Raw genomic sequence first — 26,067 nt, 5'->3', positions numbered from 1 at the left:
AAGTTGTAAGAAATAATTCATTTGAAAATAGAAACAATCAATCATATCAGGTAGAGCTGATAAATGTGGGCAGACCTACAAATGGCAAGTCCATGAGGAGAGGGTCCCTTTAAAGACAGCGATAAACAAAAACGTGAAACAGTAGCTGACAGCTTTGAGTAGGTACACTTCAAGATGAAGTTTTTGTCAAGCTACAGACCATAAAGCTCCAGGGACGGGAAGCCCAATGAACTACTCAGCCGGCTAGCATCACGTTCAAAGAGCAGTTATCTCACTTATGCTCTGTAAAATGCTCTAAGCAGACACATAGCTGTCATCTGGTCTGACAGTAATCCCTTATAAGAGCCACTTTGTGCGTGTGTATCGGGAGCTACATATGTCAAATGGTAGAAACTCCCACTGTGTGTTTTTATGTTGCTGCAGCTCATGGACTCCATGTTGGGAATTAAACCAACACTGCAAACTACTTAAATGACAGCCAAACTAACACATGCCCTGTTAATCACATCAACAAAATGATAAAAAAACAAATGATTTTAATTTAAACTTAATTTATACTGTTGACAATGGACAATGACAAGAAAAAATGGCATTAAACTCTAGGTGGCACAGACTCAATCTGCTTGCAATCATATCATTATCTATAGGGCACAGCTGATTGGTTCCTGCTGTATCAGCAGCCAATGTGCTCGCTGCTCAACCTTCAAATACTTGGACATAATCGATTGTAGCAGTTGCAGCGGGCTTTCAGAAACGCTCCAGCCTCCCCAGCTCCACCTGTATAGATCTGCTATGGGTAATTCATGTAGCAATAACAGCAGCAGCAGCAATATCCAACAGCAGCAATAACAGCAGCAGAAGTAGCAATATCCAACAGCAGCAGCAGCAATATCCAACAGCAATAGAAGCAGCAATAACCACCACCAGCAGCAGCAATAACCATCAGCAGCAGCAATAACCATCAGCAGCAGCAGCAATAACCATCATCATCATCAACAGCAGCAGCAGCAATAACCACCAGCAGCAGCAGCAGCAATAACCGTCATCATCATCAACAGCAGCAGCAGCAATAACCACCAGCAGCAGCAGCAATAACCAGCAGCAGCAATAACCGTCATCATCATCAACTGCACCGGCAGCAACAACCACCAGCAGTGGCAGCAATAACCAGCAGCAGCAATAACCGTCATCATCATCAACAGCAGCAGCAGCAACAACCAGCAGCAGCAGCAGCAATAACCACCAGCAGCAGCAGCAATAACCAGCAGCAGCAATAACCGTCATCATCATCAACAGCAGCAGCAATAACCGTCATCATCATCAACAGCAGCAGCAGCAACAACCAGCAGCAGCAGCAGCAATAACCACCAGCAGCAGCAGCAATAACCAGCAGCAGCAATAACCGTCATCACCATCAACAGCAGCAGCAATAACCACCAGCAGCAGCAGCAGCAATAACCATCATCACCAGCAGCAGCAGCAGCAATAACCACCAGCAGCAGCAGCAATAACAGCAGCAATAGTCAACAGCTACTGACTTGAGCTGAAAATGGCACTATTTTCTTTTAGAGCAGCTGTACTGATCAAAATGAACTCTGTTTGCATCATTTACTTCCATTCGAATCACATCGTTAAAATTCATATAAAAATTGCCTCCTCCCACCAAGTTAGTTATGTTTTCTCATGAGATTGGGTTTAATGGCAGCCCTTTTTGGCTTAGACTGTTTTGGATTGTACTACTAAGATGTTCTTTCGGTTGTCAAAAAAAGAAGCAATGTTTCACTTAAAAGTCCTCTAAGTAACAACAGATCTCTGTGCATTGTTTATAGCATTTTTCACACCCGCTGCTTTTCCCTTGTTACCGGTGTAAAGTTCAGCCGTGTTCAGCTGCAACTGGCATGTCATTTTTCCTGAACCTAGAATCAAAGGCTAAAAGCATCCACAGAGGCCAATTCAACACAGCATGATGCAACAAAAGGGAAGTATAGCGTCTTTTTCAGACTGCAGGTCTGTCAGATGGCTGTCTCTGAAACCTGTTTGAATAAGGCTGCTGGGAAAACAACAGTGGTAATATTTTTAGAAAAAAAAATGCATATATGACATTGTCATTGCGAGACACAATGATATTTGTCTCCTTCAAGTTGCTGCTTATGTTCCTGAATGTCACATCAACATTTAGGGCCTGGTTTCACAAACAGGGCTTAGATTAAGCCTTAGTTCAATTAGGACATTTAGAGTAAGTAGCACTTATAAACGTGTCTTAAAAAACATTACTGGTGTGCATCATGAGACAAAACAATGGCACTGACATATTTAAAGATGCAAGTTACTTGAAGATTAAACAACTAAAAACATTTTAGTCCCTGTTTATAGCATGTATTAAATGCGATTTGGTTGATCGGGTCACAAGTAGACGAGGGAGACACATTCCCGTTTACACCTGGTGTTTTAATCCGTGTCTTTTAATCACTTTCGACCACTTCTGTCCTGATTTCTTTAAGGGCAGGGTCTATGGGCAGGTAAATGTTGTTGTTTTTTTCCAGATCTTTTGATCTAATGGACAAAATAAGCTTGTGTAATTTACATATGAATATGACCGGAGATGAAAGAAAAACATACAGAGAGCAGCAGCTTTTGTTTCTGCTCTGACAGCCGGAAGACCACACCGAACACTGTGAGTGTGTGTTAGAAATCAGGAATGATGAGAGAACATTGTGTTTGGTAAATTTTCGTCTTCAAACTAAACTTGGGACTTCAGCCGATAAAGTTTAAACCCCGTCTGGCTAGCGCGCTTCCCATAATCTTTAACAGTCAGTAGGCTGAGAGAAGACGGTTTTTAGTGGCTGTTCGAACACATTCGACCACATGAGTGTTTACACTACGAAAGCAATCCGGTTTAACGCGTTTTCAACTACCTGTGGAAGTGGTCGAAAGTGGACAAGCTCAAAACGTTTCAGACCCTGTTTACACCTGTATTTAGAGTTGTCCACTTGTGATCCGATCGACCATAACGCATCTTAATACCAGGTGTAAACAGGGCCTCAGTCTGGGATTAGGTTTAAGCCTTGTCTGTGAAACCAGGGGTTAACCTTGCCTGTATTAGATGAGGCCAAATACTCTTTCAATGCCCGATCGCTCATCACACAACCAAACAAACTGGATAATTTTCACAAAATGTATCTTTTCCTTTAACCGTCAAGCACTTTTACCCCAGTGGCGATAAGTGTGGAATGCAAATTTGCGCATTGGGACAGATTCAATTTCAAATTGAACTGCTGTTTCAATGGTTGGTTAGAGCAACTCTTTTGGTTGTGGCTAATCTGTTAAAGCTTTAGATCCGCACCACTGAGGGAAATGAGAATATATCCTGTGAACACAGCCACTCTGTTTATTGATCCACATCCCTGGGAACAATTTGATCACATCAAGCACAATAGGCTGGACTGAGGAGTTTTTAGTTAGACCAAATGAATAAAATTTCAATTTAATGTCACCTAATAATTGAGTTTAATAGCACAGACAGAAAAAAGCATTTGAGATACTGTTAGGGGAGAAAAGGAAAGAAAAAACAGATTTTATTATTGCGCATCAGCAATCAAATGTGAATTTGAAAGGAGCCACACTTGCAAGTTTAAAGCAATCTTTCATTTTCATTCCACTCTATTTTCAAGACATTTGTTGCATATTTAATGCATGTCCTCATTCTGAATGAGGGGAATAGCTAATCAGGATATGAATATTTAATTCCTTCAGTTTATTCACCTTGAATCCCAATTTACAGGCCATGGAAAGACACTGACATGAGTAATATTTTATATTATTCCTGATTTGTAAAAACAAAAAAAAAGGGGGGGAGGCTCTCTTTGTTCCAGGTTTAGGTTGAGATAAAAAAAGAACAATAACAGAAAGCTATCAGAATATGTTTCTGCAAAACAGCCAGGTTACGAGCAGCTTTTCTCATTCACCTGCTGTTTCCATGGTGATGGTGATTGGATAGGTAGTGGGTAGTTAGCGCTAGGCCCAATCAGGGTCTATTGGCGGGGAAGGATGCTGTAAGACAGTTAGCCAACACGCGGATGACACTTCGATAAATCAAAGGCCGGGCAATCAGAAAACGATCTGGAACTAATTGCTCTTGGTAGGGAAGAGACATGGAGAATCAATGATTTCTAGCAGTGGATGCAAAACAGCCTTGTTAGATCTTAGTGAGGTTAGCTTATCATGATTCATATCAAATGACTTAATTATGAATTTTAGGTTAACTTTATGATGAAGAGCTTGGAAACCATCATAGTTTAAGCAAACAATTTGAGAAAAAAAACAATACAGGCTACAGAACTGGTATAAGTTTTAAAAAAGGTTAAAAATTTATGTTTTCATTTTCACACAGCTGTTACGAAGAAAATGAGTGAAATTATCCAAACTACACCTTTGCCATTTAGATGACCATGTTGAAATGGCATGACTGTGACCGAAAAGAAAAGCACAATTAAAAATCACTATGAAATTAAAATGGACTATTCCTATTTTTTAATTTGGAATATTGCAGTATGTTATAAATTATTTGTCCGTGCACATCTTTTTTTTTATTATTATTATTCTTGTGCCCTCGTAATTTTTTATAAAAAAAACTTCCACTCCCTATTGCAGCTCTTCTCTTCTCTGATAATGCGTTTACGGTTGTGAGGGCGGGGCAACCTGTCACTAACATGAGATCAACCAAAAACAAACCACAACCATCCAATCAAATCTTGATGGACAAAATCAAGCCCCGCCCTACATTTGTTGCTGTTCCAAAAGCCGTTTCACTCGGATATTCGTCACAATAGGAACAAAAGACTATCGCAACTTCCGTAGTATATATAATCGTATATAATAATCAGTGATTCCAAAGCTGAAATATTACTATTTCCAAAAATTAAAGGAATAGTTCATCCAAAAATGAAAAAGATGTCATCATTAACTCACCATCAAGTTGTCCCAACTCTGTATTAATTTATTTCTTCTGCTTAAGACAAAGGAATACATTTTGAAGGACTTGTGTAACCAAACAGTTGATGAACCCCATTGACTTTCATAGTGTGAAAAAAGAAAAAGAATACTATGCAAGTCAATGTGTCTGACATTCTTCAAAATATCGTCCTTCGTGTTCAGCAGAAGAAAGAAACTCATACGGGTTCGGAACAACTTGAGGGTTGGTAAATGAAGACAGGATTTTCATTTTTTGGAGAACCATCCCTTTAAACTTGCTTTTCCCAACTATCTCAAGAAAACATTAGCAGACCTGTCTAAAGAGCCCGCCAGACCATAATTTCATAAATCCAATGGTAATTTTAGCCATTTCACTGTAGTGCCCTCTCTTTTTATTGGATATATTAATTGGCAGCCATAAATAACTGATCTGATTTCCTCCATTCTTATTAAACACAATTCTATGCAAAGACTGAAAATACAATGATCTTAAAAGGTAAAAAACAAACAAAAACAAAACAGATATGAAAAAGATGTGCAAAACCAGATGGTAGAGAGGTGGCTCTCAGCACAGAGAGACCACTGACCCATAGTGGGCTCTGATATCACTTTAATGACAAGCTTCCATGTCAACAGCGCCGGAGAGCACTTGACGTTGAGGGTGACTAAGAGATGGCCTCGAGGCCTGCGCCAACACTCTGTTTCTCATTTATCTAAATGAAGGGAGGATGCATCGCGCTCTCTGAATTTGCATTCCTGCCCCTCTCTACTGTTCATTAATGGCTGATGAATGCAGCTGTGTGCAAAAAAAGGTGCGTTAAAGTCCTTTAGCGCGGCTCGCTTTCATTTTCTCTCTCCTCCTCCTCCTCTCGTGGCGGCGTCTAGGTCATCTGTCAACCACCCACCTATTATTCTCTGTTACCTTTATGGCAGAGAGTAAAGCAGGAGTTTTCACTTTGCCTCCAGCCAAAGGAAACCTTTAGACCGGGGCTGACGCCGAGGATCACTGTAGCCCATACTGTGCGCAAATACCTCTCTTGTCGACGGCTGTCTGGGCATTGATGGAGCCGTTAATCTTCCTGTACATTTAGCATTTAGCCTTACTGTACATAGGACAGTGTTTTTAAGTGCAGAAATGTATGGTCATATAAAATGCAATCTTGGATTTGATCTAACTATTTGCAACTCTGAGTAATATTGCATGAGAAAAAAAATGTCAAGATGACTTTATTTTATCCATTTAGAACTGATAAGATTGAAAATAACTAGTAGATACAGGCAATTCTACACAATAAGATGGCATATACATTCACAATATGTTTGAATAAACTGTGAAATATTGTGACATGCTACTTTCTGTGGCTCAGCTACTGTCAGTTGTTGTGGCATCTAGACAGTTCCTGAGGAGCCGATTCCGAGGGTCTTTCTGCCTTCTAGTGGCGGATATAAAGTACTACAACAGCAGAGATGTGAGAAGACACAATTAAGCATTCTTCATAGTTAATCAACAACTCACTAGCATTACATTTGGGGTTCTTTATAAGTGCAACATGGAAAAAATAATAACTGTATATAATGTGTACCAATGTGTAAAAGAGTGATTCCAGCTATTCCATTTCTCTGTTCCGTTAGCGTTATAGCTCTGCTATCCTTTAATATTGAGAACGATTTTTAGAACGATATATTTATCGTTATAGTTATCGTCCTTGGTGTATATGGCCCATTACAATACTTTTTATTGCCTTCAATGTCAAAGTTAATGAGAATGTGAAAGGAAACGGAGAGAAGAGAAGACAGCAATTACTTTGTAACTTGCCCTTTGCTTTCTTCTGTTATTGTGTGATATAAAAATGTGAATCAAAAGGCTTGATTTCTCATTGGAGTCTTTTGGTGTGTACAACTGACAAGTGTATACGTCAGAATAAAACTTTTTTTTTCCTTTTAATTGAAATATAGCTTGTATGCTGGTATAACAAATTCCTCCTTTTGACTAGGTTAATGATTAACTTTTTGATTCCCCAGGATACAAACAGGGACCAAAACCAGAGAGCAAAAGCTACAGTCATTTGTGACATGAAAATGAGAGTCCCTGTACAAATCATCTGCTTTTTCTGTTTCCTATTTTCTGTTACCTTTGTGCAAGGTCAAGGTGAGTTTATTATTTTTACCATGTAGAATGTTAAGAGTGAATGTTAAAAAAATAAGAGTAATCACTTACTTTACTAACATGGAATGTATGCATGTTATGCATATTCCAACACTTTCAAATGACCTTAATGGCTCGTTTCCACTGAGCGGTACGGTACGGTACAGTTCGGTACGGTACGCAATTATTTGCGTTTCCACTGTCAAAAGTTGTGAATGGTACCAAAAAGCCGAACCGTACCACTTTTTGGGTACCCTTCCGTTGGGGTACCTAGCACAGTGGAACGGTACTAAAGGGAGGAGCTAGACTCACTGCAGAACGCTGATTGGTTGACAGAGTATCGTCACTTGCGCGAGCTACAAGGGGAATGACAACAAAAGCAGCGCCATTTTTTTAATATACAGTTGGAATATAATAGTATGGTTATTCTTTCACGAAATGTAGTTTTAAGAGTTTTTCAGACGAGAGTGTAGTTGTTTAAAGCTCAAATCTGTGGTTTATTTATAATGTTTTATGATAATTTGATCCATTCCAGGCGATCACCGGGCGCTCGGCGCTCATGTTCCCCGCCTGGAACAGCCTTTCCTCGGCTAGTCGTTCTGACGTTTGCCGCTGACTCTGTAGTGGTAATTCGTCTTGTGTAAATTTAACGGGTGATCTTTGGTCTCGTGAATCGATAATTCGTTCCCTGGCCAATCGTTTTGGCTGAGGGTTAAGTGAAGTTTCATATATTTAGGCTATTTAACTTTTCCGTTGTAACGTTAATGTTAGACCAGCGCTGAATTTGTATATTTGACTGAATTTTTTGCTTTATCTCTTATTGTATAGCTTCTTGTAACGTTACCTTTTACTTATACTTTTATAATGGCTATTATTGCTAAAACTGAAATTTAACTGGGTTGAGTTTTGTCTTTTTTTTTTTATTACAAGATTATCACTGTAATGTTGTTTATTGCAACATTTGTACAAATGCAAATATTGCCAGGAATATGTTTAATATTTTTACAATTTAAACGAAAAGATGCAGGGTTGTGTTTTATATTTCGTTTTGTTATAAATAGGCTAACGTTAAACATGCAGTAAATAATATAATCAGGTCTATACATTGCCTGAACCACATTTGTGTGCCTATAATGTTTAAAATGTATTTAAATGAAAACGAAAAGGGACAGAGTGGTGTTTTATAATATATTTCGTTTTATTGTTGCCTAAAATGTACATGCAGAGCGAGCTGAGTGACGCTTTCAAGAACGCGCTGTTCCATTTGGAGAATTACCGGACTCGTGTCCTCGGGAGTCATTCTGCTGAGAACTTTGCGTACTTGTTATTGAGAAATGCCTAATGTCGGCGCTTGTCTTCTTGTGACAAACATGCCGAGAAGCAAGGACAAGATCTGCTGTATGCCATCCATTAGTGTTTACTTTGTCGCTTTCTTCTTCGCGCGAAAATGACGTTGATCGCTTCTTTCCTGCAAACACCACGCCTATCAAGTAGGGTACTGTTGGCGGTGGAAACGCTAGCCGGATCATGGTTTACTGACCCGACCCGACCCGAACCGTACTGTACCGTACCGTACTGCTCAGTGGAAACGAGCCATAAGTGGTTTTAAACAGTGTTGACTATACATCTTATGGGCTTTCGTTTGTTTGTTTGTGCTTCTCAGAATGTCTTCGAGAGGATATTACATATGAAAACATAGAACCAGTTGCAAAACCTTCATATGACGATGATGAAACAATTAAAGTGAACTGTGTGACAGGTTATATTGGCTTTTATAGTTTAAAGTGTAAAAGTGGACGATGGCTGACGTTCATTGCACGAAGCTGCTCAAGTAAGAAAATTGTCAATATGGTGACCACATAATTTTTTCTCGTTTAATTCAAATGTTCACTTTCAAAGGAAAACTTGTTTTAATTCTGCAGAGAAAAAATGTGGTCATCCAGGGGAAACAGCAAATGGTGATTTTAAACTTATAGCGGGGAGAGATTATTCTTTCGGAGCAACAGTGGAGTATACTTGCAAGAAAGGGTAAATGTGAAAAAGCATTTTCTTTGTTCCCCTCTATTCTCTTAACTAATTTATAAAGTTAAAATCTGACCTGTTTAACATTACACTACTTGCACTTAAAAAGTTGAAATAATTTGTGTTCGTAGGTACGAAATGGCAACTGGAATCAATCGACGTCACTGTAGAATGAAAGGGTGGGATAGTTATATTCCTGTCTGTGAGGGTAGGCTATCTTGAAAATCTGTTTACATTATTGTCTTTTGATTCAGAAAGGTGCTGTAAGCGATTGTTATGGAAAGGTACATAGAGAATGTAGCGCCCCCTACCTTTACACACTTAGTCAGAGTATAACAAAAGAAACAAAATAAAGAAACGTTCTTTAACACTTTTGGCGTTAACTAGATATCTTGTTTAACCGCTTAGTCAGCTGTTATTTTAGTTTTTCCCTCTTTCAATCACCAGAAAATAAAGTGCGACATCACTTTCCGATCTGCCTCCATTTCTCTCTTTTCTTCCTATACCAATCAGAATGATCAATCCCTGCACATGGGCGGGAGCAAGTAAACCAATGACCAATCACAAATAAAAACATTCATACTGGTCAAACACAAAGTTTTTTTATGAGTACCCCTCACATAAACATTTACCGTAAACTCTATAACATTAGAACGAGTGAAATAAAATGCGTATGCCTATTTAACCCATGAATTTCAGAAACATATTTACATATTATGAATTATGCATTTAGAAGATAATAAATAACCCTAGCTGGGCTACACTCTCCCCCTCCTAATGTTCTCATGCCCCCATGAGTTTTCCCGTCCCCTACATAGGCATTAGAGCTTTGGGTTTGTAGTCAATACCCCAACTAGCACATGAATCACATTTGGCTAAAGGATGACACCACACTGTGCTACATGAACTCTGTCTGGTAGGATTTTGAACAGTTACCACCATACCCCTATATGCGAGTGTTAAGGGCCTATCTATGGATTTCCCCAGTTCATCATAGCTTAGTTTCTTCACAGGTTTCACTTCTCTCCTGGTACGCAGTTCCCTTCTCTCACTTTCCTCCACTCTTGGTGTACTTCTGGACGGATTGTCTCCAGGTCCTAATCCTAGATCTTCAATACAATCAGAAGCTGTTGAAGCAGTACTCCCCACTTTATGCTCTGTAAGGTCTTTTGTCACTTCCAAATGAGTAGGACTTTGAGTAGCTTGGTAAGGTACTTTGTCTCTCTCCTGCCTCAATGAAGAAATGAGCAGTCTGTCAAATTATGTCTTTTGCTAAACTGGATAATACTCATCCGTGCTAGTTTCGTCACTGTCAGACTCTATTACTTCAGACTCAAGACCTTTTTCTCTCCTGTCTTTGTCTTTCATTTGCTGTTTCTGCGTTTTTTCCCCAGCTTTGGAACTTGTTACCCGTTTCGTCGGAACTTCGCTTCCTGGATCAGTTAAGTTTACTCTCACACTTTCTCCTATGGGCAGCAAATGATCCCTGTGTAAGGTTCTTATTCTCCCAGTACCCGTTTCTGGTTTAAGTCTGTAAACTGGCAAGTTTGGCAATTTCTCCTGGACAATATAAGGGAGGGAATTCCAGCGATTCACTAACTTATGCTTCCCAGTTAAGGCAAGATTCTTGATAAGTACTCGATCTCCCTTCTCCAGCATCTGATGTTTCACTCTACGATCATAGAGCCTTTTGTTTCTTTGCTGCGTCTTTAGAGAATTTTCCACTGCTAGCTGATATGCGTGTTGTAGGTCTTTTTTCACACCCTCAACATACTGGTGATGTTTCAGACCACTTTTTCCTTCCGATGGAGTCCCAAATTGTACGTCTACAGGAAGACGAGCCTCTCTTCCAAATAGCAAATAATACGGTGAGTACCCAGTTGTTTCATTTTTAGTACTGTTATACACGTGTACTAATTGGCTGATACTCTGACTCCATTTGCTTTTCTTAGCTGGATCTAGTGTTCCCAGCATGGAAAGAAGAGTGCGGTTAAACCGCTCAGGCTGTGGGTCTCCCTGGGGATGGTAAGGGGATGTTCTGGACTTACGGATTCCCAAGATTCCCAGCAACTCTTTGATAAGCTTGATCTCAAAATCACGACCTTGGTCGGAATGAATGCGGGCAGGCAGACCATAATGCACAAAAAACTTCTCAACAAGAATTTTGGCTACGGTCAATGCTTTCTGGTCTTTTGCTGGATACGCTTGGGCGTAGTGAGTGAAATGATCGGTCATAACCAAAACATTTATAAATCCCCTTAGAGTCTGGTTCAATAGAAAGGAAGTCGATGCAAACTAGGTCCATTGGTCCACTACTGGTGATGTGATTCAGGTAAGCAGACCTTTGGGGTAATGTTTTCCTTGCAATGCATCGTCCGCAATTTTTACATACTGCTCCACCTCTGTGCTCATTCGTGGCCAGTAAAACCGATTTCTACATAGTTCTGTGGTCTTCTCAATTCCAAGATGGCCAGACTCATCATGAAGAGAATGCAATACTTGAGATCTGTATTCTTTTGGGAGGACTAACTGTTGAATCTCATTTCCGCAGGGACTCTTAATGACTCTGTACAACAGATTGTAGCAAATTACTAATTTGTCTCCATGTTGTCTCAACAGAGATTCAGGAAGAGTTGAGTTCTTAGTAGCTGTAAGAACTTTTCCCTTTTTTACTTCTTGTCTCACAGGTCCAATGATGGGGTCTTGCTCTTGAGCAACTCTCAAGTCTAAGTTGGAGAACTGTGTCTTATGTTCCAGTTCCAACTGTATGAGGCAAACATATTCAGAGGGGATACTTTCCTGAAAGAATCCCTAACTGATCTACTAGCCTACTGCACGATTCCTCATCAGAAGTAGTATCTGCAAGCTGACAGATAGCCTTCACACCGGACCTTGGGATGTCAATCCATTCAGCTGGCACATCTGTGGACATAGGATGCCTTGACAAGATGTCAGTATCAATGTTGTGACGACCAGGTTTCTACTGGAGATCAAAATCGTAAGTGGCTAGGGCAGCCAACCACCTATGACCCGTGGCATTTAGTTTAGCACTTGTTAACACGTAAGTCAAAGGGTTGTTATCAGTCTTAACCGTGAATTTTGCGCCGTACAAATAATCATGAAATTTGTCAACTATTGCCCATTTTAATGCGAGAAACTACAACTGGTGTATTGGGTAATGCCGTTCAGCTGTACTCAATTTTCGGCTTGCATATGCAACTGGCCTTAACCCCTCTGGGTATTCCTGGTTCAGCACAGCAACCAGTCCACTCAAACTTGCATCCACATGTAACACGTATGGCTTAACTGGATCCGCATATGCAAGCAATGGAGCATGTGTAAGGCAATGAATGATGTGATGGAAAGCATCTGTGCAGGCCTTGTCCCATCTTTCACCAAACGGCTCAGATTCCTGGTAGTATTTCCCCTTTGGTACAGGTTTGCGCTGGCCCTTCGCAGGAGGATACCCTTTAGTTAACTCAGTCAATGGTCTTACAATCGCAGAGTAGTTCTTGATGAATCTACGGTAAAACCCGCAAAATCCAAGAAAAGATCTCAAAGACTTTAAATCAGTGGGCATTTTCCAATTAATGACAGCCTTCACCTTTTCAGGATCTGGAGATACTCCTGCCGCAGATACAACTTGCCCCACATAATTTACTTTCGGCTGACAGAATTGACACTTGTCAATGGACACTTTAAGACCGTACTCTTGCAGTCTATTCAGCACTTTCAACAGCCTCTCTTCATGTTCTTCTAACGTCCATCCAAAGACAATTATATCATCCAAGTACACAATAACTTGGAGGAGATTCATGTCTCCAACAGCCTTTTCCATTAGTCGTTGAAAAGTAGCTGGAGCCCCAGTCACACCCTGTGGCATACGTTCAAATTGATAGAAGCCCAAAGGGCAGATGAATGCAGTCTTTTCTTTGTCTTCATCAGCCATTTCAATTTGGTAATATCCACTGCGTAAATCTAAGACAGAAAACCACTTACTCCCCGACAAACAGTCTAAAACGTCCTCTATCCTAGGGGTGGTGTATTGGTCAGGGATGGTTCTGACGTTTAAAGTCCAGTAGTCAATACACATCCGGATGGCTCCATTCTTTTTCCTGGCAATGACTATAGGTGAAGCATACAGACTTTTGGATTCAGTTATGATCCCGGCTGCCAGCAGATCTTTCAAATGTCGCCTAACATCATCGATGTCTGCTTGTGCAATTCTTCTAGATCGCTCGCGAAAGGGTCGGCAATCATTTAGTCTCATGGTATGTTTCACGTCTTTAGCTCTCCCCACTTCCCATTCAATCACAGAAAACACCATTCCTCGCTCTGACAGCTACTCTCTCAACCTTGCTTTCCAATTGGATGGAACTGGCGAATCACCAAACTTAAAGATTTTTGGGTCTAATCTTTTGGAGGCATTCTGAACTCCTTGCGCTACTGTGACAGTGTCAGTGGGGGATACTTTAGCTATCACCGTTCCAACGGGTATGGTGATATCTCGGGAGGTGTCATTACACTCCAGCAGTTTGAAACTATCTACATCCATATCAGAAGAATGAACAACAGCAGCTGGAACGAGAATTCCAGCTGGAAGTTGGCCATCCTCAGATGCTTCAAGAAGAAAAATTTCTTTCCTCAGTTGTGTCTCCATTTCTACCTTGCACACCGCATACTGCTGACCTCTTGATGGTATGGTTAACCCTCCTGGTCCTGTGCACAATATTTGGCCCTCATCTGATGCAGTTACCTCCACTTTCCCTTTGGTCTGTGGCACAGGTAGTCTAAACACTTCTGATTGAATTCTCAAGGAGCAGGATTGATTGGAGACAGTAGAGGCTGGATTAAGCGCAGTCAGTCACTGGAAGAAATTTGAATTAGTTCCAATGATAAGCGGAACCTGCTGAGTCCCTTGCGGTTCTGGACAAACCAATGCCAAGATGGAAACGGTCTCTGCTTCACCCGTGAGTATAGCAGGAAAGGAGACATCTACCACTATGTAACCCTTATAAGGATAACTTGATTCACTAAGTCCCCAAATAGACAATCCAGTAAGCGGTTGAATAGAAACTTGAGATAAGTATTTGGAATACCATTGTCAAAGACAATAGTGACCTGCGATCTACTATCAAGAAGGGCTGTACACGGCCATCCATTCACCTTCACAGGAATGTTAGAAACAGGACCCACTAGTCCTCTGGGGAGACAATTTGCTTCAATGATGGTCATTTGAGTCTGATCAAAGGAACAATTAAGACTATTGGCAGAAACAGTGTTCCCAGTCGATCTACTTCTCTCAGATTTAGCTTGCCGGAGAGAGCGAACCAGTTTCTGTATCACTAGTGTGGTATTTTCGGGCGCTTTACACTTGGTTGCAATGTGCCCATCTTCTCCGCAGCAGTAGCAGAAGAAATCTTCTCGATTCTTTGAGGATCTTCCCTGATTTCGAAACTGGACTGGCTTCGGATTTGAAACATCCTGTGATGACTGCGTAGTGGAGCTCACATTCATTACTGACAGTTGCTCTTGTAACTTCTTAACCTGGTTTTTTAACAGTTGCACCTCCGACTCTTCCTGAGTTTCCGCCCTTTTCTTAACTTGTTGGTCTCTAGACTCCACTCTCAATGATGCAACCGAGTTTTTGTCAGAATCGCCTTCCAATCTGGACCTTAACTCCTGTATTTCCTCTCTTAGTTGCTTCACCACAGAAAAGCTCAGTCTGTCATCAGTTTTCAGATGAATGGGCTTTACTGAAGTTTTGATCTTATGACGGGTAGCTTCATTCTCCTCCGCTTCCTTAATTTCGTTCAGTAATGCTAAGAAATTAGGAGGTTGTTCTTTCCTTTCCCTGAGTCTCAACTGCAGCAGCATAAGGTCCGCTTCCACAGCTCCACGGATCAGTTGTTCAATCCTTACTCGGTCCATCAACTGTGGTGCCAATCCTCCTCTTTGGACCACTTTATTTAAAGATTTCTCTAATCGCCTCAGAAAATCAGACAACGCCTCTCCTGGTGATTGTCGAAGAAGACGGACAGCAAAGTAGAGATCCTCTCCAGATTCAAATGTTCAGAAAGTATTCTCCAAAGCATCCAAATATTGCAAAGCACTAGCATCAGGACTTGAAAATCGGACAGCCTTAACAATATCCAACGCTGGGCCTTTTAAACATTCCATTATTCTCCTTCTTTTCTCCCTTTCAGAACATTCGCACTCTACGGTCATCAACCTAGCTTGTTCCATCCAGTTTTCCAAACTTTCCTCACCTGTGGGAGTAGGAACAGTACCCGAAAAGGTACGTAATCGGCGATAAGCACTAGCATCAGTTGATGGTTTAGATGTTTTCTCCAATAGCTCACCCACGGCACGTATGATAGATTCAGGAGAACTAGTGGTAGAGCCAGACTGAGTGAATAGAGCTTGCAAGTCAAACATAGATTTTCCCTCTTCACAAGAAAGTGGACAGTTTCTGTGAGAATTCTGAAACAGGAACCTCAGCTGAAGCCACTACTAACTTCCAAGTTTCCTCCCCAGGAGCAGGCAATAATTCGGGTGGAATTCGAGTTGGATCAATTACTTCTCTGCATATACAAAGCACCAAAATAGTACTAGAACTTGGTCCTGATCTTGAATCTCTCACTCGAACCCTGCCAAAAGATTTCACAGTCTGCACTGTCTCTTCTATAAACATCACATCAGTCTGAGCAGGCACTCCTATTAACAGTAAACCATGATTCTCCTCAATGTCCTTTTCCTTACACCATTTGGACAATTCAGCAAGCAGAATTGGATCATGTGTAAAAGCCATGCTTGGAGCTCTGGTTAGTGATGGTCAATTCACTAAAATAAACTTAATACTTAATTCAGTTCTTGTTTTTTAGGGTCAGCTGATGACAGGAAGTAGGTGATCCCGGACGAGCCCCCAAAATATGTAGCGCCCCCTACCCCCTTCTTTGACGGGCGGAGCACCAGGTTCTAATGATGTGTCTCTCGACTTAACTAATCTACTTCCTTACTCTTTTCCCCTTTAATCACTTTACTTAAATGAAAATGGTAGATGATTGTCTTTCTGATAAACTGTAATAAAAATCACAAAAAGGTAAGTTCTTATCAATTAACAAGTCATTTTATTTAACGAAGACGGATGAAATGATAAAAGGTTATAAATCAAAAATAAAAGAATTAAATGAAATGTTCAAATGTCCGCTGTGTATTTCTTCCACCCACAAATCACCTTTTTTATCCTCTTAGATCAGAAATGCCAATAAGATACTCAAATATGAATCAATTTGGTATCATCACGAAACCAGTAATATAATTCTCTTTTGATCTATAGTAGGTTACAATAATATCAGAAATCAAACTGCAAAACCACTCAGCATAAGTCAAATGTACATTAGTCAACAAATAAATAATGTGGGCCCACACACACTCAGTTTCAATAACCCAACCTGTTGCAGGCCTGTGTCGTTGCTTGAGAACGGTGTGGCCGTTAAAACCAACAAATGGCCTCTTCGCTCCAAAGAGCTAAATAAAAAAAAACACACAAGTGTACCTCTTCCCGTTTCGACACGCGCGCTGTCCACAGATCACGTTCACTCCGTATGCGTCTGCAGTCTCACCAACTGTCCGCTGATATGAATCCCGCGATGCCAGAGGAATTCTAAATCACGAGGGGATTTAGAACGCTATCTGGTTCCTCCGTCTTCCTCGAAACGATCAATACACTCAAATCCAGCCGCACGTGAAAGTCTTTTACTCTCCATAAAAGAAAAGGAGAGTAGGCCTACAGCGCGCTCAGCAGCTTTAACCTATTAAGTCTGTTTACACACTTAGTCAGAGTATAACAAAAGAAACAAAATAAAGAAACGTTCTTTAACACTTTTGGCGTTAACTAGATATCTTGTTTAACCGCTTAGTCAGCTGTTATTTTAGTTTTTCCCTCTTTCAATCACCAGAAAATAAAGTGCGACATCACTTTCCGATCTGCCTCCATCTCTCTCTTTTCTTCCTATACCAATCAGAATGATCAATCCCTGCACATGGGCGGGAGCAAGTAAACCAATGACCAATCACAAATAAAAACATTCATACTGGTCAAACACAAAGTTTTTTTTATGAGTACCCCTCACATAAACATTTACCGTAAACTCTATAACATTAGAACGAGTGAAATAAAATGCGTATGCCTATTTAACCCATGAATTTCAGAAACATATTTACATATTATGAATTATGCATTTAGAAGATAATAAATAACCCTAGCTGGGCTACAAGAATGAATCTACTCTCTAAAATAATAAAAAAATTAAAAAAACTCTCTAATAAAAGAGTCTGTGGGCCTCATCCAGAATTATTCTTTAGCCAATCAGAAGGCTTTTGAGGTGCTTTCTGCCCGTCAATCATTTTGCACATTCACATTTTTGTACTCTTAGTGGTTTTCGTAATGCATAATGTTCAGGATCACAGACATTGAGCATTGATACAGCTTTTTTGTTGGTGGAGGGAAATAAAATTCATATGCCAAGCTTGATTTGCTCTTGCCTAACTTCACAGGTAAATATATCTTGGTAAAAACCGCGGGGGTGTAGAAATAGGGGTGTGTTTTCGTTGATGACGAAAGTTCTCGAACTGCGAACGTCGCTTACAGCACCTCAAGGGCTGCCAGGTTTCCCAAAGCACAATGTAGAACATTAGTAACATGCTGGTTGCATTTAATCCCCGTTTCAGTTTCTCAGAATCAATGCCATCGAAGTTGCACGCAAAAAATGTTCTCTCGTAAAAGAGTAGAGCATCAGGCCACTCAAATGTAGATTAGGCTACAACTTCAACTGATATTTCAAATTCGAAAGGACACAAAATAAATGAAACTGATTCATATCAAAGTCAATGTACACTATATTCAAGATTTTTTTATCTACTTAAAAACAATGTCTACTCCACATTTTGCACACAAAACTAATATGTCTGTATTTAAGGAAGGCAACAAGATAGACACCTGTTTACAGCTGATATTAAGATGCGTTTTGTTCGATTGGATCACAAGTAGATGAGGGAGACACATTCCCGTTTACACCTGGTGTTATAGCCCATCTCTTTTGTCCACTTTCTCTACTGATTTCTTTGAGGGGAGGATCTATGGGCGGGTAAATGTATGAGCTTTTTCAGATCTTTCAGTCTAACGTATGAAACAAGCTCACGCAACTTAGATATGAGAGACAACGGAAAAACACACTGAGAGCAACAGCTGTCGTTTCTCCTCTGACAGACGCAAGACCACGCCGAACACTGTGAGTGTGTGTTAGAAATCAGGAATGGTGTGAGAACATTGAGTTTGGTATGTTTTTGGTCTTCAAACCAAACTTGGGGTCTCCAGCCGACAGAGTTTAAATCCCGTCTAACTTGTGTGCGTCCAGTAATGTTTACTCATTAGGTCAGTAGGCTTTGAGAAGACGGACTTTTGTGGCTTTTTTTTTTTTTGTGGCGGTCGAATGTGTTTTCAACTACCTCTGGAAGTGGTCGAAAGTGGACAAGCTCAAGCTCCCGTCCCCTTATTTAGTGTCGACCACTTGTGATCCGATCGACCAAAACAAATCTTAATACCAGGTGTAAACAGGGCCTAAGATATGTAATCCAGCTTTAATATGCAACTAAAGGCAGTCAAAGTGTGATGATTAGGTTTTGAATAATTTAAATTGTTACATATATGCTATGTGAATTTAATAAGAAATGGTCGGTGCTTGTTTTTGCGGCCTGAACATTTTGAATCGGCCTTTGTCAGGTTGTGGAATGTCTGAGAAATGACATACTGTAATCTGGTGATTGTCCACGTTGGTCAGCGTCTGTCGGGCCAGTTTAAATTGGTCTTTACAAGTAGCATGGCAGTCACATATTGTATTTTGCATAATGGAAGTCAAAAGTAGCAAAGTTACAGTGGTTAGACCTCCATGTAACAGTGACATGGACATGGAGTCTGCCGCTGCAATGAAGAAGAGCAATATTTTTGTGTTGGTGAGATAAAATCACAGAGAAATTTATGAAAACTGGGATCTTAGTGGACCTGACATCTGTTACTGATGCACTTGAGTTGTACTTAATGGTTAGCGGTCAACATTCTGGTTTGGGAAACAGGCATTGCTTAAAATAACATTTGACGTAGAGCGATTTATCAGGAAACTTAGCCTAAATCAGATTTTTTGTTTTCCTAGAGGTGAGATGCCCTGTGATTCGCACAGACGGGGATGTGACTGCATCAGGGAACACACGGGAAGGAACTTATGGCGATGTTATACACTTTGAGTGTGTATCTTCTGAGAAAAAGCTACATGGAAGTAGTGTCATTCATTGTATGGAGAATGGCGTTTGGAGCGGACCTGTTCCACAGTGCATAGGTTAATTCCACAGTCTCTTGCTTTATTCAAGATCACTGCTCGGTGTACTTGCAGATTTCATGACGTGGACTGGAATTCCAAAATCATTTTCATCCGTAGACCATAGATAATTAGTGCTGCTATAATGAATTGTGATATGCTAGTAGAGTATATTATAACCCCTGATAGACACTTTTTTGCTGTACACAACTGGTAGTATGTTTTATTTTCTGTAAACAAAACAAAAACAAATGTCACTCTAGATTATATTCCTAAATTTGAAATAGCAAAACTAGCACACAACTCTTAATATGCTTGCACATGCTTTTTTCCTAATTATTTTTTTTGGAAGCCAAATAAGCATTTGATGATGAACATACTTTTCGACCATTAATAAAGTAGGATGTAGTATGCTTGTGTGCAGTATGAATACAATCCGAACATTCTCTAAGCAGTATGTCAGATAGTAATATGTCTGAAAATGCAGTATTCATAAAACAGTAGGCAAAAACAAATTAGAGTTTGCTAACCATATTTGATATACTTGACCTTTTTTTTTGTATTGACCTCAGTTTTTCATTATGGTGTATTTACAGTAACTTGTCAACTTGATGTGACTGAATCTGGAGCAGTAAGAACCATACCAGAGGGAAAAACCATTTTCAAAGCTGGAGAAACAGTGGGACTTATCTGTTCTGTCAAAAACCTGTTCTTTTACAACCAGGAAAAATTTACGTGCACAAATAATGGGAAGTGGGATTACAAGCCAACTTGTGAGGGTAAGAATGTAGAGAAACACTCCTGGATTTGGTGCTGAATTCAATGTATATTTTTATAAGCATGTGAATCTTGTTTCAGAGATAAGATGTAAAGTTCCACACAACCAGCATCTGTATCTACCAACATTTTACTTCCAGGGAGATCTGAATTTGAATGTAAAAAAATCGTACAGTTGTGAGTCTGGATATCGTAAAATGGCAGCAGAGGCCACATGTGCACGAGACGGATGGACACCGAAAACACTGTGTGCTGGTATGTTCTGCTGTAGAGTATTAAAATCTTCACTACACATAAAATCACATAATATATATATATTCTATGATTATGTGGATGTTTGTTTTCTAGAAATCATGTGTGACCCACCAAAAATCCCAAATGCAGAGATTGTGGGAGGTCAGAAACAAAAGTACAAAATATCTTCAAGAATAGAATATAAATGTCGTCCTGGATTTGAACCAGAGGAACTTGTACAAATCACTTGTGATTCTGAGGGCCAATGGACAGACATACAGACATGCACTGGAAAGTTACAGCTTGATGAAGTTTTGTTGTTTGCTTTGATTTTACTGTATCATAAATTCAGAAACTTTTAAGGAAAACTTTTAAGATGAACCATTTCCAAGCCATAGATAAATAGCGGATATATATTTGTCTTATATTAAAAAAAATATTCTAATTTTAAAAAAGTAAGGCAGACACTACATACACTACTGTCGATATATTGTTAAGTATTCAAAAATAAATTATCTTTTTATATACAGATGGTACCTGTCAGGAGCAAGAACTCAAAAATGTAGAAATTCTATTTGGACATCCAGGCATCACTTCACCTTATAATCCTGGGCATATCTTAGTTTTTCGATGCACTAATGTCAACATGAGATTTTACGGCCAAGGTGCAATTGAATGTCAGCCAGATGGGAGGTGGAATTACCCATATCCACATTGTGGAGGTACAAATTTAATCTTGTGTGTTTATATTTAGAAACATTTCTATAAATCAGAATCAAAGTATTAATCAATGTATTAATTTACTATCATTTGAACATGACCGTCGACATTTGAAATCTTATAACTAATTAATAGTATTTCTCATGTAATATTTTGCATTAAATTGTTCCTCTAGGAACAGTTGAGTGTTCCCAACCAACAAGGAACTTGCAATTTGTGAAACTGTCAGATGAGAAAACTGTGTTCAGCAACTTTGAGATTCTGAGATATACGTGCAATGAACCGTACAATGAAACTTCAGGAGGAGCTTTGATGTGTCAAAATGGAAAATGGAATGGAACGTTTGTCTGCAAAAGTGAGACCCCAAAAAATCTTGCATTCACATTTATTTACCCAGCAGCAAACCCAACTAGATTTATGATCCAATCCCAAATGCGGATTATGGGTGCATCAAAAAAATGTATACATGATACAATATATAACATGCATACAATGATGCAGCTGCCCCGTTCATGTCTTTAGTTCATAGGGGTCGTTTACACTAAAAACCGTTTATGTGTTTTGGCTTTGGATGTAAACGACAACTGGCAAACGTTTGAAAACGGGTTTTAATGTGCAAGTTTTTGAAAATTATATTGTTATTGTCCTGGACTTGGTGTAAACTACAAAAACGTGAATTTGTGAAAGCGGTGACGTCGTGTGCATGCGTATTACGTGTTCAGTCTATAGGCACGCAGTTTCTCTTTACAAAGTAACATCGCCAACTAGTGGCCTGGCAGCAGAATACAGTAATTTTAGTCGTTTTTGCTGATCTGTGAAAAACTACGTGCTTATTGACTGAACATCTAATACGCATGTGCAATTGCTCAAGACATCACTGTTTTCACAAATTCGTATTTTTGTAGTTAACACTGAGACAATAACGATATAATTTTCCAAAACTTGCACAGTGAAACCCGTTTTTAAAAGTTTACATTTCCAGGCCCTAAAAACACAATTATTTATAATTAATAATAATAATTTGTTACATTTATATAGCGCTGTATCGTGTAAATGAACGGTGTCATGTAAATGGACCCTTAGGCCTAGTCCACGTGTACACAGGTATTTTTATAAACATAGTTTTTTCTCCTTTTAAAAAAACATTCACCTCCACATGAGCAAATACACGCTATGTAGCGCTGTCAAGAGTACAAGCCAAAATCTTTCGTGTAGAATTTTCACCTTCTACACGACAACACTGCAAACGGAGTTTCTAAAAATCTTCAACCTGGCAGGAGTTCGGTTTCATTAACCGGATACTGTGATTGCGTGTGGACGAACGGCCAAAACCGCATAGAAAAAGCTGCGGTTTTGAAAATACCTGTTCGTGTGGACAGTTTCACAGTCATGATCAGGAGTGCATTTCCCAAAAGCATTGTTAGCCAACTACTGTATTTTGGCAAGTTCCATTGTTATCAACATAGTTCAGCGAGTCGGTGTTTCACGAAACCATCGTTCCAACGAACATTCGCAAAACAGCATCGCAAAGTTGTGTGATTGAAACGACTGTGGTCAAAGCGTAGTTTCTAGTTTGCATGACATGTGGACTTAATAAGCAAGCTGACATTCAGTACAATCTATATCGTCTATTTAGAATACATACAAATGTAATTTACTTCTTTTAGTTTGTCAAGAGATTTAAAGTACTGTTTTTGAAGACTGCGCATGTGCGAATGTGCTCTACTACGTAAAAACAAGCCTATGATTGAATCTGGAAATAGAGCAAAATAACTGAGAAAAATAGAAATAGTCCCTTATGCATTGTCTGTAATTTATAGCAAACTATCTAGCATTAATTTGATCTTAAACAGATTTATTAAAATAAGTTATTACTCCACCTCGTGCGTGACGTCATAAACCAACGTGGTTGAACGACCACTTTGCAACAATACAGTTTAAGGAAAGAGTCGTGACTAGCTAGTTGATTTATTCAACGATGCCTCGTACGATTGTAGTTAAACAGCGAGTTGCGTCATTGTACGGGAAACACACCCCTGTTTAGTTTCTTTGTCATGGTTTTCCCTGTCACTGTTTTGCCTGAGTTTTAGTTTATAGATTGTTTCCATGGTTTCTGATTGTTGCACACCTTTTCCTTGTTTCTTTGATTGACATCCTCTGTGTATTTAAGCCCTAAGTTCCCTCAGTTCATTGTTTGGTGTGGTTAATTTTTGTGTATTGTCCCTGTATTGATTAAAGTAAATGAATTAAATTCTCTGCATATCTGTCATTCTGCTTTACGCATCTCTGTTTTGATACTATCTACATTCACCGATGACAACAATTATAATTTCAGCATTATTCACTAGTGTATTATCATGGGCAGTCATCATTTTACACCATGATAACATGATCTTTCTGAATACTTGTGATTCTGTGGTTTCCCAAAAGCATTGTTAGACAACTATGGTCGCAAGTTCCGTTGTTAGCAGCATAGTTCAATGAGTCTATGAGAAACATTCAGGAGCACAAAAATTGGTTGTCAAAGGCAGCCCCAAGATTTTTATAAGTAAAATCGCGGACACTAAATGCTGGTCAAAAATGTATCTGAATGTCATTTTTTAAATTTGTTTAGGTGGGATCTGTCCAACACCTCCATATCTTCAACATGGAGACTACAGCATCATCAGTACGGAAAAATATGTGATTACAGAGGTATCTTACACTTGCCAGTCTTACTATGTGCTGGACAAGCAACAGGAATCATATAAGTGTGTGGATGGAAAATGGGAGACTCCTCCGAAATGTCTGAGTGAGTCATTCAATTACAAATTCATTCTCTCTTGCTTTTTTGTAAAACCAATCTCTAATTGTTGTTTTTCACTGGATGATGTCTCTGTCATAGGGCCTTGTGAAATGAATGACATAGTTGAGAAGTACAATCTACAGCTCCCTACAGAAAAGGTTTATATAAAGCATGCTAACAAGTATAGACTCAACTGTAAAGCTGGATGGAATACTGGAAGTGAGATGAGAGCGTATGTGGACGTGTCGTGTTCTAATGGGAATCTTCAGATTGACAAAAGTTGTGAGTATTGTTTGTCAGTTTCAGAATCTGAATTAGTCATGTTTGTGTTCTGTACATATATTTATTTATGTTTTTATTTATTTTTTCAGGTGATACACAAAATAACTGAAAATAAACTCGAGTGGTAGTTGAGGTGACTTCTATTAACTTTCAGATGTTTTTTCGCACTAAATATTGATATATAAAATGACTACTGTCAAACCCACACTGATGAATATTATATTAAATATTTGTATTGGCCTAATAATGTAAAAATGCAGCATGTAATTGTTCATGAAGATGGAGACACACGCTCAAGCTTGTATCTCATTCTCAGTCTCATTCAGCTTCAAATACTTATGGAATTTTATATTATTTCTGTCACAACCACCAGCTGGAGTGACCATGATCTCCCTCAGAGGACACTCCCTCTGCTTTCTCAGCATGAACTACATTTCCCATAACCCATTGCTCAGACTAGTCATGTTTTTATTACTTCCACCTGTATGTTATTATCTCATTTACTCTTGCCAATTTAAGCCCTGTGTATTCACTCATTTGTTGAGTATTGTTGTTTATTTGGAATGTTTGAGCCTTTGCCTGTTATATGAATTATGATTCTGGAGTGTCCCAATAAAGCTGCATTTGGATGTTCAACCCAAGTCTCTGAGCTGTTCGTAATAATCTCACAGAAATTGTTTGTATTTTTAATCTTTCAATATTCCTTTAACGACCCTTGTGATTAAAAAAAAGTTAGATATTAGACTGACTTTGGTGTGTATTTTAGTTCAACATATTTCTTGCATTATATTTATGCATGTGCAAAAAAATTTTGTTGGCTGTATGAGACAAGCAGTAAGCTAGAACAACATTAGAATAACATACAGGTCATATTCTAACATTTTATCTTGTTGAACTATATAACATTGATTAGTTTTATGTACATTTGCTCACCTGTCTAATAAAGTGCATGCAAGAGTGGCGTCTCTGTCAAGTCAAAGTTTGTCACGGACGTGGAGCTCTCGGCATCTTGAAAACGCCACGCTGATATTGATCCTCGCTTTAGTTCTTCTTTTGTCCTAAAGTCTGCTTGCCATGGTTCATAATGTTGGTTCACATGGTTCACAACAGCCTGAGCTTGCCGCTAGACGTAACGCTATTGTCCACGTCTGTCGCCATGTTTAATATGGCAGAACGAGCGGAAACCAGGGATAACGCAGATATTCCGTCATTGGCAGGCAACAAGTGAACAGGAGTCGGGGACGGCCCATTATTTTAAATTGGAATTTCACTGAAATTGAAAATCTTTGGGAACTTTTGGGATATTGTAAGTACACAACTGCAGGAAATATATCACACTGTGCAAGTGATGTTTGGATATCTTATTACAAAATACTTACATATTGTAATTTCCTTGAACGCTCTGATGTGCAGCATGACAATAAGACAAGTAAAATTTAATTTGCCTTCTCAATTTTTTTGCAAATATTGTAGCACTGATATCGTAACCTTCAGCCCTGTTGTCAATATTATGATAAGAAAATATGATAAAACAAAATTTTTCCCAGATCTTAGTATGTTTTTCAGTCATTACAATTTAAATGTATGCTACATTTACACCCCTGTTGCTTATTCTGTTTTTTTGTTTTGTTTTTATCAAATGAATTTTGATAAATAATGAAATCGCACAAGTGAAAGTTTTAATTATTCGTCTAAAATTTTGGAGACAGCATTGCAAAAAATGTAGAAACCTCATTGAAATTGAACAGATCATAAAA

General features: G+C 39.2%; 1 protein-coding gene across 1 annotated transcript; it reads left to right on the top strand.

The window, feature by feature from the left end:
• The first annotated feature begins 7,046 nt into the window (after positions 1 to 7,046).
• LOC143736109 (complement factor H-like) lies at positions 7,047 to 25,014 on the top strand. The gene is made up of 14 exons (XM_077226707.1): positions 7,047 to 7,120; positions 8,781 to 8,948; positions 9,040 to 9,145; positions 9,271 to 9,347; positions 19,351 to 19,533; positions 20,109 to 20,291; positions 20,371 to 20,544; positions 20,638 to 20,809; positions 21,049 to 21,245; positions 21,419 to 21,598; positions 23,858 to 24,034; positions 24,128 to 24,310; positions 24,400 to 24,443; positions 24,684 to 25,014. Exons 1-13 carry the CDS (start codon positions 7,051 to 7,053, stop codon positions 24,417 to 24,419), a joined length of 1,890 nt encoding a protein of 629 aa, XP_077082822.1. The 5' UTR covers positions 7,047 to 7,050; the 3' UTR covers positions 24,420 to 24,443; positions 24,684 to 25,014.
• The last annotated feature ends 1,053 nt before the right edge of the window (positions 25,015 to 26,067 follow it).

The sequence above is a fragment of the Siphateles boraxobius genome, unplaced genomic scaffold (assembly GCF_051911475.1).
Source record: "Siphateles boraxobius isolate OS27281-9 unplaced genomic scaffold, OSU_SipBor_1 13, whole genome shotgun sequence".
Lineage (NCBI taxonomy): Eukaryota > Metazoa > Chordata > Actinopteri > Cypriniformes > Leuciscidae > Siphateles > Siphateles boraxobius.
Note: the sequence above shows the minus strand (reverse complement) of the source record. Positions and strands in the feature narration are given on the sequence as shown.